The sequence below is a fragment of the Danio rerio genome, chromosome 19, assembly GCF_052040795.2.
Source record: "Danio rerio strain M-AB ecotype USA chromosome 19, GRCz13ab, whole genome shotgun sequence".
Taxonomy (NCBI): Eukaryota; Metazoa; Chordata; class Actinopteri; order Cypriniformes; family Danionidae; genus Danio; species Danio rerio.
This window is the reverse complement of record NC_141039.2, coordinates 8,879,095-8,897,031: the sequence shown is the minus strand read 5'-3', so window position 1 is coordinate 8,897,031 and position 17,937 is coordinate 8,879,095. Positions and strand designations below refer to the sequence as shown.

The following is a 17,937-nucleotide window of genomic DNA, read 5'->3' as shown; positions in this document are numbered from 1 at the left end:
TATACATTCTAAACATTTTATTTTTGACAAACTTGGGTGAGTTAGCTACACATTTAAAATCATTGTAAAAATATACCCCAATGGTTAGATTTGCCCATGTGAGTAAACTTTAAGCTGCATAAAAAATATATACATACTAAAAAGAAAACCATTGTTAACGTTTTATATATTTTATGCACGTTATACACTAAAAATTATCCAAAAATGGTCAATTAGCTACAAATTTATTTAAAATAATAATAATTAAAAAATGTGTTTTAGCTCATTTTGATGTAGTTTTAAAAAATTGCTAATAATGTTTTTGAGTGTATATACTGTACTTTAATCACAAAATCTACACCTAACATCAAAACGTGTAGTATAATTTGTATATTTTCATTTTTAGATTTCACATTTTTGGTGGAGATTAAAACGTAAAAATACATCACAAATGTTAATATTATTTTCATTTATTGGGTATAATTTTCATTATACCCAAAACATTCATTTTTTAAAATTAGCTACAAATTTATTTAAAATAATAAAAAGTACCCTAATGGTTAGGTTCATGCGAGTCAGATGTAAGCTGAATCAACCTAACAATTTTTTAAACTTCACCAAAAAAGTAAATAATTCAACGTCATTTAATTTATTTTGGCCCTATCATATTTCTTAATAAAGCTACACTAGTTGACATCAGAAACGTTCCCTCGATGTCTCTGATCACTTCTGTGATTCCATGATAGTAAGACTCAACAACAGCCAACAATGTTGAGCATATTTCCGGTGATCTTGTATCTGTAGGGCTTGCTTCTTAGGTTATCAACTAAGAAGATAATAACTAGATAACTGAGAATAAAGTCAATCTCCATAAAGCTGACTTCATTCACTGATGTCTGATCTGATGTCACTAGATAAAGATCTTATTTGGTGCAATCACAAGCAAACCATACATAACATAAATCATAGGTGTAATACAAACATAACCCCAAGCGTTTACAAACTCTGCTGCCTGTTAAAGGGATAGTTCACCCAAAAATGATAATTCTGCCATCATTTACTCAACTTTCACTTGTTCAAAACACGTTTGACTATTTCTTGATGACTATACAAGTAAACATTTGAAGACAGCAGGAAACCATTGATTTCAATACTATTTTCTTTTTCTACTATGGAAGTCAGGATACAGGTTTCTTCAAAATGTCTTCTTTTGTGTTCTCAAAAAGCTAATAAATGTAGCTCCTATATGCCAGGAATCCTAATGGCATACTTTGTTTCTAAACTGTACAATTATACAGCTCTTTAAGGATTAAAAACCAAATGTAGGATACTTTACACCAAAGTTAATGCTTTGTTTTTAATGAAGAATAAACAATAACAACTCTACAATTGTATGTTTACCTCATTCAAAACAATATCACATTATTTTATAATGCTTTATCTTTTATATTAGCCTGAAACATGATATTTTTGTAACAAGGAAAAATCTTGTACTTTTAGTGCTGAGCTGGTCTGCAAGGTAGCCCAGGCACACATAGTTTAGGACACCAGTGTTAAAGGGATAGTTCACCCAAAACTGAAAATTCTGTCTATAGCCCCATTTCACACATACAGACCTTTCCGGAAAATTGCCGGCAATTTTCCTGGAAAGGTTGTATGTGTGAACAGGTCCTTTTTGAAAATACCGGTAAATTCGTTCTGGCTATTTTCTGGAAAGAGAAGTTGTAACATTACCGGTAATTTGCCGGAAGGCTGCGCTGTGTGAATGCAGCAGGAAGATTGCCGTAATAAGCACGTGCACGTCTAGAACGTGCTGACGTGAGACGTCTGCTTTAGCCAATCACAACAGTCAGACGCATTTACGTCCGCTGGGTTTGTGAGGATAAAAGCCTTTGAATATTTTCCCAGACGCATTTAGCTGCTAGAAGTTAGTCAGATCACGTTTATATGTTCTTCTTAATGCCAACTGTGTAAATAATCATCGATGAGATGCTTATGATAAGCCGTTGTTTGTTTACCTTCAAGCTTTGCGTGCAACATGGCAGGTTGGCAGGTTTATTCTGTGTGGCGACCCCGGATTAATAAAGGGACTAAGCCGACAAGAAAATGAATGAATAAATGAAAATAATAGATAATACAAATATACATTATAGGGGTTCATCCATAATTGCACCAATCAGTCTCGGCAAGAATCATTCAACAATATAAACCAGCAGATCCAGAGCAGCGATGGATTTCGTAAGTGGTCACGAGACACTTTTCTTGTGAAATAGATGTTTGTATTCGCGTTAAAGTAAATTTAGATGCATAGTTTGAGCAACAGTGTTGAGCAACCTGCACATGCACATATTATGAACATCTCGACATGCGAAAGTGATCCTGCGAAAGTTGTTCACAATATTGATCATCCACAGAGTTTGTAATTTAGTCAAATGTTTACAAATACAAGCGCAGCCGTTTAAAGCTCATTTGTGGTGAATGATGTCAGAATTTACCGGTATTTTGGAATGGATGTGTGAATGCTCTTTTCCGGAAAATTTCCGTAACATCCTCGCCTGTGTGAACAGCGCTTTTTTGAATATACCGGTAAAGTCGTTCCGGAAATTTTCCAGATATTTACCGGTATCACTGTGTGAAAGGGGCTATTATTTACTTGCTCTTCACTAGTTAAAAACCCGTTTAAAAGAAAACATTTTAAAGAATACAGCAAACCTGTAACCACTGAATTGCATGATATTTGTTTTTATCTACTTTGGTAGTCAGTGGTTTCAGCTTTCTTCAAAATATCTTCTCTTGTGAAGAAAATTATAAAGGTTTGGAACAGATTGAAAGTGAATAAATTGTGAGTATTTTTTTTTTTTTGGCGAACTATCCCTTTAAATGATCTTTCTTCCTCCATTTTTAAGTTGACCGTGTACCTACTATATAAGTGAATGCAGATTTCAGACTGTCAGTTTACAAGAATACATGAGAAACACAAGAATCCAACTCCAAATCCATCCTATAATTATTGTTTTCCCTTAGTTTTAGTTGCTAGCTTACTTTACTAAATTTTGATGAGCTGCTACTACTGACTTGACCTCAGAATGCTAAGCAGCTGTCAAAACGAGCAGCTCTCTTACATTTAGAATCACTTAAAAATACAATGTACTGCGTTTGCTCTATTTATCCAATAAAAAGAGCTGTTTGCTTAAATTAGTGCTCTTCAGATACAGAAAATATGCCAGCTTCCACATTTAGATGTTCCTGAAAACAATTCATGAGACCGTAAGGCAGACTTCATTTAGTTTTTTTATTTACACCTATTGAAATAAAATGTTTAAATATATTAAAGTGTCATTTCTGAACAAAACCCAACTAACCCAAAGTTCGGTCTATATAATTATTTGCATATCTTTAATGGAAATTATATAAAAAATGAAAAAGTCAGCAGAGTTTTGAGGTTCATTGTGTGATATTTGATCAATGTTGATGTTGTGGATCTCCACAAATATACTTAAGAATGAAATATTGTGATCGTGGTGGGTTTGCCGGGAAAGAGATTGTCCTTCGGTTTTGGTTCCAAAACTCTTTTAACTTCGAAAGCCTCTGAAGAACTTGGAAAACATGGAGAAATCATCCTGCATGTCAGAACCACCTGAAAGATGCAGAAAACACATCACTGAATGATTACAAATAAATATGTCTAATGTACAAATACTGTAAATGCAAAAGACTTTATGTAAATGTGAAGACATTTTATTAACATTAATGCTAAGGGGGGATGATACGCATAGATAACTTTTAGTAAGATCCTTGGTTTTGAGATCTTAGCTTTTTGGGGAACAGCGGTGGAGAAAACTAATCATAAAATTGCTTGTTTTTTATTAAGTAGCAGTTTACTTAAATTGTGTCTCTGTCTTTCTTTAAATTACAATATTTTTACAATTACAATAAATATTTTTAAATATATATATTATATATATATATATATATATGAGCAATATCACACGAGTAGCAGTGCGATATGGCTGTATATCGGCACTGGTGGGAGCCGTGCGTTGTGCCCACACCACTGCCGATATACAGCCATATCACACTGCTACGAGTGTGATATTGCGTTTATACAACAGTTTGACAGCATAATTGTGTATATAAAAACAAAATCAAACAAGGAGAGTCTCAAAAACCCTTTTGTATGAGGAACTACTTTCTTCTGGATTCAAATCATAAGCTGACAGTTAAACAGTTGAGCGTGCATCTTTTAAACTTTAGATCTGTAGTGTCTGCTTTTTGCTGGCTGTATGTGGGCGGAGTAATACACAAAGGGTAAAGAGGCTGTAGGAGTTCTGATATTGCAGAATATCGCACGGCTATCAGCCAATCAGATTTGAGAACCAGACAGAACTGTTGTATATATATATATATATATATATATATATATATATATATATTTTAATAATCCACACTCAAATAATAAACTGTATGCAAACATGTATGCAAACATTGCACATCTAATTATAACTATTCATTTTTTGTTTTTTGTTTTTATGAAATTTTTATATAAACATACATTAAATAAATACATTGGATAGAGTTTAAGTAAAGTACAATAAACATAATCTATAGCTTAATAATCTTTATTTACAGAAAAAAAGATTATTAAACCACTAACCTGGCATTAAAGGACCAGACTGATCCAGGACTGGCCTATCTTGCCCACCTGGCCTTTCTGAGATGGTCACGGTCGTCTCTTCATTACCTTCTCCATCTCTGACTGTTCGCCGTTCTTCTACAGTCTACACAGACAGACAGACAGACAGACAGAGACACACACACTCTCCGTTATTATAAGCATAAATGCAGAGCATATTTACAGCCTGAAATATAATTCTACAATGATTGTATTTAGAAATAGTATTGAAGACAAAATGATCCACTCACTCCATCCGGTCGGACCACCTTGGTGACGCTGACAGACTTAAAAAATGACCTTGTTTTTGGCTGTGAAGGTGCTGGATCTTTCAAGATCTGGTCCAGTCCACCTGAAGACACCTGTGAGTCCAGATCTGAGGCAAGAACAAGAAAACAAAAGATTTGTTGAAGGAACATCTGTAAGATGATAACAGCAATGCTCAGATGATTACCTTATGTAAATTAGAGTGTTTGTAAATTAATTTCTGCTAATTTACGTTTTTATGTGACATTCATCATCTTATGATATTTAAAAACTATTTATAATACAATATAAATAAACATAAATTAGATGTTATATTTTCCCATTATTAAATTAAATTTGCATTTACCCTTTGTTAAGTAGCGCGCTATCCTTCGTTAAGTAGGTAATCTAGAATATTTAGTATATACAGAGATCCCCCGCTAAAGAAAAAGGTTGTCAAATTAGCTTAATTGAATCAATAATTAGCAAATCCATCAGCTTTATCTGTAACAAAAAAATTAAATGGAAACCTACTGAATGGTTTTGAGAACTATATCTGCTCTCAGACTTGTATAATTGTTGTGAAAACCTGCACAAGATGCATTACCTCCATCCTCCCTTTTGTCTTCCCCCTTTGGTTTTAACAGTCCATCTTTCCAAATATCGTTGAACTGAAATGAAAGAAAGCCAATAAGATGAGACGCTGGAATGGAGAGACTGCAGATATTCACTGGCAGACCTCGATTTACCTTTGAGAAAGGCCTCCTGTGAGGATGATTTGGTGGAGAATCCTCTCTGTGCTCTGGATCTTTAGGTGAGCGGTCAGGAGACTTCAACATGAAATCTCTGATGGGATTCCCACTTCCTGTCCCACTCCTGCCTTTCTCAACTCCTTCCTGTGGAGGTGGAGCTTCTATTGACGGGAAACCTGATGGGAAGAAGCAGAACAGATGATGCTAGAAATGTATCATCACTTAAACCAGTGCAATTGTGAACCACAATCAGTTAGAGAATGTACACACAGTTGAAGGCTGACTAATTAGACCCCTTTATATTTTTTCTGTTTAACTCAAACAATTTTTTTCAACACATATCTAATCATATTAGTTTTAATAACTCATTTCTTATAACTGATTTATTTTATCTTTGCCATGATGACAGTAAACAATGTTTTACTAGATATTTCTACCCTTCTATACAGCTTAAAGTGACATTTAGAGGCTTAACTAGGTTACCTAGGCAGGTTAGGGTAATTAGGCAAGGCACTGTATAACGATGGTTTGTTCTGTAGACATACTGAAAAAAAAAAAATTGATTAAGGGGGATAATAATATTGACCGTAAAATACTATAAATAAAATTCAAACTGCTTTTATTCTAGCTGGAAAAATAAATAAATAAGATTTTCACCAGAAGAAAGAATATTATAGGTAATACTATGATAATTTCCTTGCTCTGTTAAACATCATTTGGGAAAGATTTTTTAAAAAAAATACTAAAAAAAATTCACAGAAGGCCGAATAATTTTGACTTCAACTGTATTTGAACTCAATAAGGTCAGTTGTAAAGCAGCAGTCCGCGAGTTCTGTCTCAGTTTGAAAATGCGCGATTGTGGTTATTTGCACTGGTGTAGATACTGGCCTAGACACTTTCACTCAATTAGTAATTTTAACTGGAGAATGTCATCTGAACAAGCAATAAAATACATCGGCCACTTTTGTTTTGACCAAATCTGAGGGGGAAAGTAATACAATAAATTGTGCAATGAGCTGATCTAACCATCATCAATTAGCTTATTTCACAACAAACTGTAAATTATTACCCTGTTCTGACATTGTAAGACAATTTGTAAAATTATGACAAGCCTGTCATTGTGTATTCGGCTAAGGTATGGACAGTTTAGAAATTTTTATCTTGGGGTATTTTTTCAGTAATTTGGGGTCATTTAGTACCAAAAAAGGAAAGAAATTGAATACTTTGTAATGTCAACACTCATGTTGCTCTTCTCATAAGTATTCTTTATTATTATAACATCTTCATTCATTCAGTCAGTCATTTATTTTCTTTTCGGCTTAGCCCCTTTTTTCATCAGGGGTCAACACAGCGGTGTGAACCGCCAACTTATCCAGCATATGTTTTACGCAACAGATGCCCTTCCAGCTGCAACCCATCACTGGGAAACACCCATACACATTCACACACATACATTATGGCCAATTTAGACTACCTACAGCACACTTTGGACTGTGGGAGAAACCGGCGCACCCAGAGGAAACCCACGTGAACACAGGGAAAACATGCAAGCTCCACACAGAAATGCCCAGCCGAGGCTCAAACCAGCGACCTTCTTGCTGTGAGGCGATCATGCTATCCACTGCTCACCCATGTCACCTTATTGTTTATAAATTAACTATAATTGGTCATTCAAAATGTTAAATTGAAAAGGGACAGAGCAAAGAGACACACCTCTCGGTCCAAATCCATGTCGCTCATCAAAGCGTCCCAGACCAGCAAACATCTCCTCCATGTCTCTGAAGATCTGGCCGAACATCTGAGGCTCTTCAAAGCGTGCCCCGCCTGGACCGAAACTGAATCCAAACCTGAAGGCATCGTCAAACGGATCCCGATGGGGTCTGTTAAAGTCATCCTCGTCTTCATCATCATCATCTTCATGAATCATTCCATCAAAGAAGGGGTCCCTGTATTAAAAAAAACCATGATTCAAATTGTCAGACCACTCTAAACTAAACATCACTGTAGCTGATTAATCTGGCGCAATATAGGACAAATTAATATTATTTATGCCAACAAGGTCTACATTTAAAAGAAAAAAAATCATTATTTATGTTGATTACCATTACACCAAAAGTGCTTACAGTTATATGCAAAGTGCCGTTGGATTTTTAACCACCATTAAAAACCCTTTGTATAGTTTAAAATATATTTAATCTAGGTTTGGTGTAAAAACAATAATAGTTAATTAAAGAAAATAAAGATAAGTGTAACATCAAGTGACAGGTAATGAAAATATCTTAATTATTACTAAAAATTATGAATGTTTATTTAACAAATATAACATTTTAGCATGCAAGTCTAAGCATGATTTTAAGATAAATATTCTTGGGTCAAAAAATATGCTGCTTATATTCTGTTGCTCTGCTTTTTTTTTGGGTGGGGGGGTTCATAAAACTACATCCAGTGTACATATTTGTACAGGGCATCACGGTGGTGCAGTGGGTAGCAAGATCGCCTCACAGCAGGAAGGTCGCAGAGTCTCGGCTGGGTCAGTTGGCATTTCTGTGTGGAGTTTGCATGTTCTCCCTGTGTTGGCGTGGGTTTCCCCCATATTCCAAAGACATGTGGAACAGGTGAATTGAAGCTAAATTGGCCATAGTGTATGCGTGCTTCCCAGAGTTGGATTGCAGCTGGAAGGTCATCCGCTGCGTACAACATATGCTGGATGAGTTGGCGGTTTATTCGGCTGTGGTGACCACTGATTACTAAAGGGACTAAGCCGAAAAGAAAATTAATATTCTTTTATCTTTTCTTTCATATTTCTTCTCTTTATATTAGGATATTCTGATGTCATCTGTTGCTGAATTTTTCATACTTATTACTACTTTAAAATGTGAAACCGCAATAATTAAGTCTCATTTAATTAAAGTACTTATGAAGAGGTGTGTGTTAATGTTTCAAGGAGCAACACGGTGTTTACCATTTCATGTTCTGGTGTGTCAAAATAAAAGTGAAAGAATGTTCCATATGGCTTCACATCTCTACATCTCAGCTGTTACTTACTCGAAAATAAAACTGGACCAAATAATCTGTGTACTTGCAAAGTTATTGTCTATCTAACATATATATTAAAACTTATAATGACACGAACATAATTTAATTTCAATATATAAACGCTTTTGTTTATTTAAAAATGTTTAAATGTTACTTGTATTAAAACCATTAACGATACAAAAACCTCAAGAAAGCGAGATGAATTATATTAGATTACATAACTTCTACACACAAGATTACCATTTAAACGATCATCGTTTTGCTTTAACCATTATGCTATTAACTTAACACAAAGGATGCAATTCACAAGTTACAAACCGTAATATTTGCAGATAAAATATAAATTAAGTACATAACGCACAGAACAACACAAAATACACGTGGTTATATATTTAAACATTATCTGTTTAACAGCAGCAGCTGTCAGGTGACGTTTGAACTTATTTTAACAATTTGACAAACTCACCTGCGGCCATCTTCTCGATAATGACCTCCGGGAACCCCGAAAAACCCACGAAACAGATCAAAAACGCTCATTTATGGACAGAATCCTGAGACCTTCACAAAATGCCACCATAACAAACAGAGTTGCATCAGAGATTAGCGCAGGAAGAACAGTGAGGAAACCTACTAGAGCTTTCCACCTGCTTCCGCACAAGTTTCAAAATTAAAGTCCCACACGGCATGATGTGTTCCTTCTTGCGTCTGTTATCTTTTAACGCTTTCTTTCTAAACAAATGCTTAAGTCAATTAAGTTGGATTATATTTAGTTACATAAAGTATCGATACTGTAAAATGAACCTTATGAAATTTAAAACGATTACATACACGTTTTACCGGAAGTTTATCGGCTGCATTTTGAAATTAAAAGTATATACTAAACTTTCGATAGTTCACAAATAACCAAACGTTACCAACAAGGTAATGTCATCATGGTTATACGCTGTAAAAAAAATCTAAACTATTTCTATAACTATTTGTAAAAAAAAAAAAAAAAAAAAAAAAAAAAAAAAAAAAGTGTTTAATTTGTTTCAGACCGGTTAGTTTGTTTCTACTGTAAATAACAAGAATGCTGGAAACAAGTAGCCGTTGACTTTTATAGTTATTTATTTATTTTCCCCTTCTATAGAGGTAAGTAGCTACCTATTTCTAATATTCTTAAATATCTGTGTTCAACAGAAAAACAGACTATATTTATGTTATGTAGGATATGTATGGGAGAAATAAAGGACTTATACTATCAAAATGTGCAAGTTTAAACATTCATGAAGATTTTAAAATTGCTTAATTTTAATTCATCAAGTTTAAAAGTAATATCTTTGAATAAATTCTATTAAATTACTGTGTTAAGTAAAAAATATGTATTTTTAAATAAAGAGGTTTTATATTGTTGGCAAGTTAAAAAGTTAAATAAAAAGCACATCAAAAATTTAAATCTACCTTACTTTATCTGTAATCTAGTATTGGATTAGATATTTAGGTAATCTACATATGCATCGTAAACCAAATTATTTAAATATATTCTACATCCAGCAACTGTGGTAAGATTTGTATTCAGACACTTAACTATCATTTCAGTCCTATTTTTACATAATAAATTGAGAAACCAATACATTTTAAACCCCAAGGCAACAGGGCTCCTTGTATTAGATTTAAAAAATAAGATGTGAATGTACATTTGCAAAGCAACACTTGACGTGATCAACCTGAACAAAGAAGCAGACTGCAGTTAAAGAGGCACACAAACTTCGGTTTTCTTAAAAAAGACATTCACATCCCAAAAAAATGATGAAAATGTCTTTTTCTTGTTTATTTACTTAATATTTATATATATATTTTTTACAAAATAAAAAAACATTATGAAACAAAACGAAATGCTAACAAGTCTGTGTAGGGATTCGAGAGGGGAGAAAAGAAGCCATCAAACAAACAGACTACAGTACTTGTGTTTTTTATATATATATATATATGTACAAGACAAGTTTATCCATTTAAATCTTTTTAAAACGCACAGTACAAAAAGAAAGTCACTGACAAAGAAAAAAAAAACAAACAAAAAGAAAATACCCATAGTACAATTCTGTCCATCAGCACTTTCCTAATAATCAGATTACTAAAAGAATATATTTGGGGGACAGACGGGAGGAGAAAGACTGCAGGTCAGAAAGGAGGACAGAGAAAACACAGGGTGGCCCAAAACAAAAAACACACACGGGGTGACCTCTTAATCCCAAAGCAAATGAGAGAAACGTCACGCTTATGGCAAAACAACGAGGTCAAAAGTCATGCCCGAACGCAATCCAGTCTCCCTGCAACAGGAAGTGCGGTTAATAAATCAGTCTGCGGAAGGAAAATAATAACAATCTGAAGTATAAGGTGACCAGTGCACTTCTCACATCCAGAGAGTACAGTAAGGCTCCAATAAAGGAATTAAAATGAATACGCATTGAAGCCTAGTCTAGAAGCACAACATTCATACACTGGCCACCCTGACGATGCCACTCATCCATTCGCTCAGATAGAAAATAAACCCAAACGCACATGCACATACACACGCAATACAGATCCAAAGCCTGTCAACTCACCTATACACTTTGATTTTTTTTTGTTATCTCCATATATCTATTTATATTTGGTAAAAAATAAACTTCACAACTGCAACTAGCCGATTTAGAGTGATATCATCCTTTTTGCCCAAAATAAAATTTGGTAAAAACATATAGCAGGGGAGAACAGAGGACTGCAGATCAAGCAAAGAAAGAGAAAGCAGGAAAATAATCAACTCTTTGAGGGAAAACAAACTCAATCCTGCCCTCCCTTTCTTAATCAAACCTCTCTTTTTCATTTTATCCGTCAGCAAATGAAAAAAAGAGGAGGGAAAAAAACAAAAACACCTAAACATCTGTCCTTTTAGAAAACTTCTATGTTACAGAATGAAAGTAAAATTAAAGGAGGGGTGGGGGGGGGGGGGATTCAAGGGCTTTTTATGCATTTTGAACAATACAAACTTTGAATACTCAATACTCCCATCATGAAGGCCTAAGTAACTATCCATATATTGGCGTTCAGATGTCTCCCCCTGGTCTCATCCTGGTGTGGCGGCGCTTACAGTGCTGCATCTCTCTCGGAACAGCACCACCTGAGGACTGAGGCTGGAACTGCAGGGTGACCAAGCAGACGGGGAGAGAGAGAGGAGAGGGGCGCCGTGGAGGATTGAGGGGGAAAAGAATAGGAGATCATCTGGGGGAGAAAAGAAAACTTCCACTGATCCAGCCTTTGGAACTGCAGACAGAGCCGGACAGGATCGGGGTGTTAATTGCCTCCCCAGTTGTAGCTGTTGTATCCAGATTTGTTGATCTGGGACTTCTGTTGAATGGAGGCGTTCTGACTGCGCTGTCCAGAGCCACTCTGAGGAAAGAAAATAAAAACTTTTCAAATCAAACATGACTGCAAAACAGTTTTTTTCTTAAAACAGTAGTCAGGTCTGACTGGCGAAGAAAAAAAATTTAATAATAAAATATATATATTTTTTTTAATATACACAAATTTATATATATACTAATACGCGTGTTTGTGTATAAACTATTCATACCAATTCTTATTCATAAACATTTCAAACCTACTGTTCGACCTACTCGATCATCTTAGAAGCTTTGATTTGAAAGGAAGAAATATAATAATAATAAAAATAATAAAACATATTAATAATAAATACAATCGTAATACAACAAAACAAACTCACTTAAAAATATAAGCCATAACACTGGCCTTTGTTTTGTAATAGGGAAATATAATTGGTAACAATAATAATAATAGCAACAACAATATTAATAATACCAATAATAATAATAATATTTAGAATAATAATAAACAATAACACATAATAGTAATATTATTATTACTATTATGATTGTGGTGTTGGTTTTATTATTGGCTCAACAACAATCACCATAATATTACCAATAATAGTAATAACAACCACCAAAATAATAGTACTATTATCATTATTATTATTATTATTACAACTATTATGATTGTGTTGTTGTTGTACCGATAACAACAACAACAACAACAACAACAACAACAACCACCACCACCACCACCACCACCATAATAGTAGTAATAACAATAATAATTCCAATATTAATAATAATAATAATAATAATAACACCTAATAATAATTATTATTATTGGTATTATGATTGGTACAACACCAAAATCATCATTACCAACAACAACACCAATAACCAACAACAACAACACCAATAACATCCAAATAGTAGTAGTAATAATAATAATAATAATAATAAAATAATAATAATAATTATAATTATACCTAAATAATAGTAATAGTAATAACAACAACAACAACTATTATTATTAGTTACGAATATAAACTTATTTAATAATGTAATTCAATATTTAAAAGAGATTCAAAAATAAATAATTGAAATTCTCATTTAATACGAGGGAAAAACAAACAAACAAAAAAACTCAAATAGCTTTTGAAGAATGCTGGTACCTGGGGCACACTGACTTCAAGTTGATGGGTGCCAGCAACCAGCATTCATCAAAATATCTACTGTTCAACAGAGGAACCTCAAACATTTAAACCCACATGAGGAAGAACAAACAATTATTGGGTGAACTGTCCCTTTAAAACTACTATTAATACAACAAGTAGTATTAAATAAAACTGTTTAATTAAAACCTTTTAGACTAATGAGATAGCTGACCTGTCCGTCCTGCTGCAGATGGTGGTGGAGCATCTGTGAGTGTGGCTGCTGATGCGGCGTCAGGATGTGCATGTATGGAGCGGGAGCGTAACCCGCTGCAGCAGGAGGGTTGATGGGGCCTGCGCTGCCGAGAGCCGACGGCAAACTGAAGGAAGCGCTGGGGGTTCCTGTGTGGAAACCCTGCTTCTCAAAAGACTGCGGAGGGAGGATCAACACTGGAGAATTAACAACAACCAAACCGCTGGCTACAGCTTAATAAAGCAGTGTTCAATGCAACTGCTCACCTGCGTCTTTGTGTAAACAGAGCCTGAAATATCAGGGACTCCCGTGTTGCTTGATGTCACAGAGACTCCTATAGTAAAGAAAAGTCAAAAACACAGAATGGTTAATGCTGAAACTAGCAAAACCATATTCATAAAACATACAGATCCTGTAATGCTGGTACTGAGAAGTACACTTGTAAATGCTGCATCGTGAATTGACTGATGCATGTGAAAACCGCACAGTGTGTGGCAACACAGCCTGCTTTTTAAAGAGCTGAACGAACATAGTTAAAAAAATAAATAAAAATAAATAAATAACAACAACAACAACAACCGATTGACAATTCATATTGACATCACCTCTGCCAGGCAATTCACATGAGGCACTCAATTCAAACCTACTTCTCTACCAAGTTTTAAAGGGTCACGAAACACCAAAACACATTTTTTGAGCTGTTGACAGTCGTATATGTGTCCCACACTGCTAAAAACACTATTAGGACACCTATATTTCACTAAAAAGTGTAAATTGGTTGTTTTTGCGTTATTTCAAGCAAATTTGTACTTCCTGTTTGAAACGAATTTTTGAAGCTGCGTCACGGCCATGACATAATAGCGTGTATTCCAGCGTGCAGACTGGGCATCTGTGCCAGAGTGAGTCTTATTACGTCTTACAGCGTGATGCATTAATGCATGAGTAAGGCTTGGGTCAAACCAATCAGCGCGCTCTATTGTGCAACTTCATTAATATTCATTATTGTCACCGTGTTTACACCACAAAGACGCCACGTTGTGTTGGCAAAACAAGCGTGAAGTGTTGCTTTTATAGTTTGCTGCTGTTAAGTTTCGTTTTCATTTTCTCTCTGTGAGAGCTAAGACTCACGTGTGGATTAACAGTGTACGCGACGCTCGACAACAATAACTTACGTGTCTAAGGAGGATTATTGTTTACCTGAGAGCTGTTCTCATCTGCAAACGCTGAAATCTGGATTTGCTTGTAGTCTTCTCTTCATAAAGACGCGGCTCTAGTTGCTGGTGATTGTCCTGTCTCTACAGATTTGGTAAGTGAGCGACCAGTGCTCTTTGTTTATTCAGTTTGTTCGTATCGAATTAAGTTAACTATTGCACTGAGTGCAGAAATGTTAGCACCGCATTTTGTGACCGGAATAACACACGCGGCTTTGTGACACTACCTGCCGTGTACATCTAAGTTTCCGGGAAATGCAGAGTTTTTTTTTTTCTCATTCGCCGTGCGGTATCAAACATTGCATGAAAAATACACGCTTAGAGCAGTTCCTCGAATCAAATATCTCGTTTGTCGCGAGAGGCATGAATGAATTCCCTGAATGAAAGAGCCAAACTGCAGTTAAAGTCCAACATTTAGTAATTTGGCAAATAATTCGACTACAGATGTCCATGTAGGTTAACACCATCACTTTCTCCTGTCTGTGTGTGTGTGTGTATTTTGACTCTGAAACTCGCGCGTGCACAAATAGACACTCCCACACCATCCCACTTTAGTTCCTCCGACACTCCCCCCTAAACAGAGCTGGACACGCCCACTTTTCTGACTTTTTCCAAAGTAGAGGTGTGAAAACACCCTGCTGAAACGAGGGGGTTTCATGGCCCTTTAAAGGGTCACGAAACACCAAAACACATTTTGAGCTGTTGACAGTCGTGTGTCCCACACTGCTAAAAACACTATTAGGACGCATGTATTCCACTAAAAAGGGAAAATTGGTTGTTTTTGCATTATTTCGAGCAAATTTGTTCTTCCGGTTTGAAAATAATATTTGAAGCTGCGTCACGGCCATGAGATCTTGGCGTGTATTCCAGCATGTAGACTGGATGTCTGTACCTGGGAGTACCTTATGACAACTCCGAGCGTGCTGCATTCATTCATGAGTAAGACTTGGTTCAAACCAATCAGCGTGCTGCGTGTATGCGGTGCAACTCATTGATATGCATGATAGCTTCGAAGACAGTTTTTACCTGTTACAGTGTTAAGACGGCAGAGAGATGCCACATTGTGTTGCCAAGATAAGCAGGAGAACAAGAATTGTTTGGATTTACGGGTCGTCAGTGTTGCTTTTATAATTTGCTGCAGTGAAGGTTTCGTTTTCATATTCCCTCTATGAGAGCGCATGTGGACTCACGGGTGGATTACAGTGCACGCGACGTGCAACAGAAATACGCGTCTAAGAAACATTTTTTTTCTACCCGAGAGCTTTTCATCTGGAAATGCTGAAATCCGCTCCAGCTCCAGTTTGTGTTGATTGTCTTGTCTCAGATTTGGTAAGCAAGCGATCAGTGGTCTTTGTTTATTCAGAGGTAAAGCTAGTTTGTTTTGTCAGCAGTACTTTTTCAGAGTTTAAAGACAGACCTTAGACAAATAATTTCTGAGCTAATGAAGTTTACAGTATGTTAATATCACTACAATATTATGGACTGAAAAATCTGCTGTAAATGCTGCTCTCCGAGTGTTAACATGTAAGCACCGTAATCAAACTTACCGTCGTGTAGGATTTGACGCATTTTGTGACAGGAATAACACGGTTTTCTGACACAACCTACCGAGTGCATATAAGTTACCGAGAAATGCAGAGGGTTTTTTTCTCTCATTCGCCATGTGGTATCAAACATTGCATTAAAAATAAACGCTTCCAGCAGCTCCTCGAATCAAATATCTCGTTTGTCACAAGCGGCATGAATGAAATTCCTAAATGAAAGAATGAAACTGCAGTTAAAGTCCACTATTTAATAAATTGGCACTTTCCTAACTGTTTCTAAGGTAGATGATTAAAAAAAACCCTGCCGAAATGAGGATTTCATGGCCCTTTAAAAACTGAAAAATCCAGAGGCAGATGAAATGGAAACTACTGGAAATTAGTTGCATTACTACACAAACATCACAGCCAATAGACTAAAACACCATTACACAAACACCCTAACAAAAAGTATGTTTACTAAAGTTGCTGATATGCTTTTAAAAACAAACACAAGCACACATTTATCAAAGCAGACTGCTATTAAGTAAACTAAAGTCTAGCTGTCTGAATTCTCATGAAATACAAACTATGAAACCATGATCAACAAAACTCATTTCAGAGTAGTCAGTCCTTCGTTTTCACACTGCATGAATATCTGGGGTAGGACTCAGTTGCTGCTGTGTTCTCACTATGGATAACGCAATACTCTGTATAACATTGAACTGTTTGGTATGACCACCATGATTTAATATATACAATATTGTGGGTTTGGTTTCATTTAAAAAATGGATTTTGCATTTCCCCCATTCCTTTAATCTCACACTAAAGTTTGAGCTTGCAAAATTCTCCCGTATAGTGCTGCGAAAAGGGGTGCAATTAAACAAGATGATTAGACATTTAAAAAAGCGAGCGATTGCTCCATATTTTACATTTCTGTCCAGAGAGGTCAGGTTTTGATCCTCGATTGGTCTCAAGTGATGCGATTTTGCAGGTTAGAGTTCACCAAGCTTGAACTTGTGACACAGCAAACTGCAAAACTTGTCGCATTTGCTTGTGTTTCCGGTCTGACACCCTCACATGCATATGAATGGAAGTCCATGAGGAGAAAAGTCTGGTGTGACCATAAATAATGATGTGATTTGAAACGGGTGATAAACAGGTGATTATAATTATGATGATACAAAAGCAGCAAGAAAGGTCTTGTACATGAGAAAATACATGAGAAAATTATTAAAAGGTTTAAAAACAAATATTCCCCAAAGACAGCAAGACATTTTGATATTTCACCTTCAACAGTGAACACAATTAAAGGATTTAAGGAATCCAATTTCAATGCATAAAGGACAAGAGCGCAAGAAAAAGCTGAACTACCATGATCTCCGATCCCTCAGGTGGCACTGCATCAAGACTCATCATTCATCTATAAGTGATATCACCACATGGGCTCAGGACTACTTTGTCAAACCTTTGTCAAGTACCACATTACATCATTACAACAAATGCCAGTTAAACTGTACTGTGCCAAAAGAAAGCCCTATGTTAACATTGTCCAGAAGCGCCATTGACTTCTCTGGGCTCGAAGGCACCTGGGAAGGTCCATCACACAGTGGAAACATATACTATGGCTGGATAATTCAGTATTTGGGGTATTTTGGGGGAAGGGAATGAACCCTGTGTGCCCCAGACCAAAGAAGAAAAAGATCATCAAGGCTGTTACAAGCAACAAGTTCAAAAGCCAGGGTCTGTCATGGTATGGGGTTGTGT

The 17,937-nt window shown here is 35.7% G+C and overlaps 3 protein-coding genes across 19 annotated transcripts in view; 1 reads left to right on the top strand and 2 right to left on the bottom strand.

Moving 5' to 3' along the window:
• The window catches only part of mllt11 (MLLT11 transcription factor 7 cofactor), a 369,526-nt gene that overhangs the window by 6,356 nt on the left and 345,233 nt on the right, over positions 1–17,937 (top strand). The gene's annotated exons all lie outside the window — the stretch shown is intronic.
• On the bottom strand, positions 3,258–9,284 carry hax1 (HCLS1 associated protein X-1). Its single transcript, NM_001002337.1, has 7 exons — positions 9,152–9,284; positions 7,363–7,595; positions 5,647–5,825; positions 5,505–5,568; positions 4,903–5,027; positions 4,634–4,757; positions 3,258–3,616 (listed from the first exon to the last, which is right to left on the bottom strand). Exons 1-7 carry the CDS (start codon positions 9,220–9,222, stop codon positions 3,552–3,554), a joined length of 861 nt encoding a protein of 286 aa, NP_001002337.1. The 5' UTR covers positions 9,223–9,284; the 3' UTR covers positions 3,258–3,551.
• Positions 10,433–17,937, bottom strand: part of ubap2l (ubiquitin associated protein 2-like) — a 40,397-nt gene continuing 32,892 nt past the window's right edge. For 16 of the 17 annotated variants that reach the window (XM_087293746.1, XM_087293754.1, XM_087293750.1 and 13 more), the window contains 3 exons: positions 13,706–13,773; positions 13,422–13,616; positions 10,433–12,093 (listed from right to left, as the gene is read on the bottom strand). In XM_087293746.1, coding sequence (XP_087149872.1) covers positions 11,998–12,093; positions 13,422–13,616; positions 13,706–13,773 — 359 coding nt within the window. In that variant the 3' untranslated portion in view covers positions 10,433–11,997. The remainder of the gene's footprint in view (positions 12,094–13,421; positions 13,617–13,705; positions 13,774–17,937) is intronic. The other variant, NM_001083066.1, reaches the window with a different exon arrangement.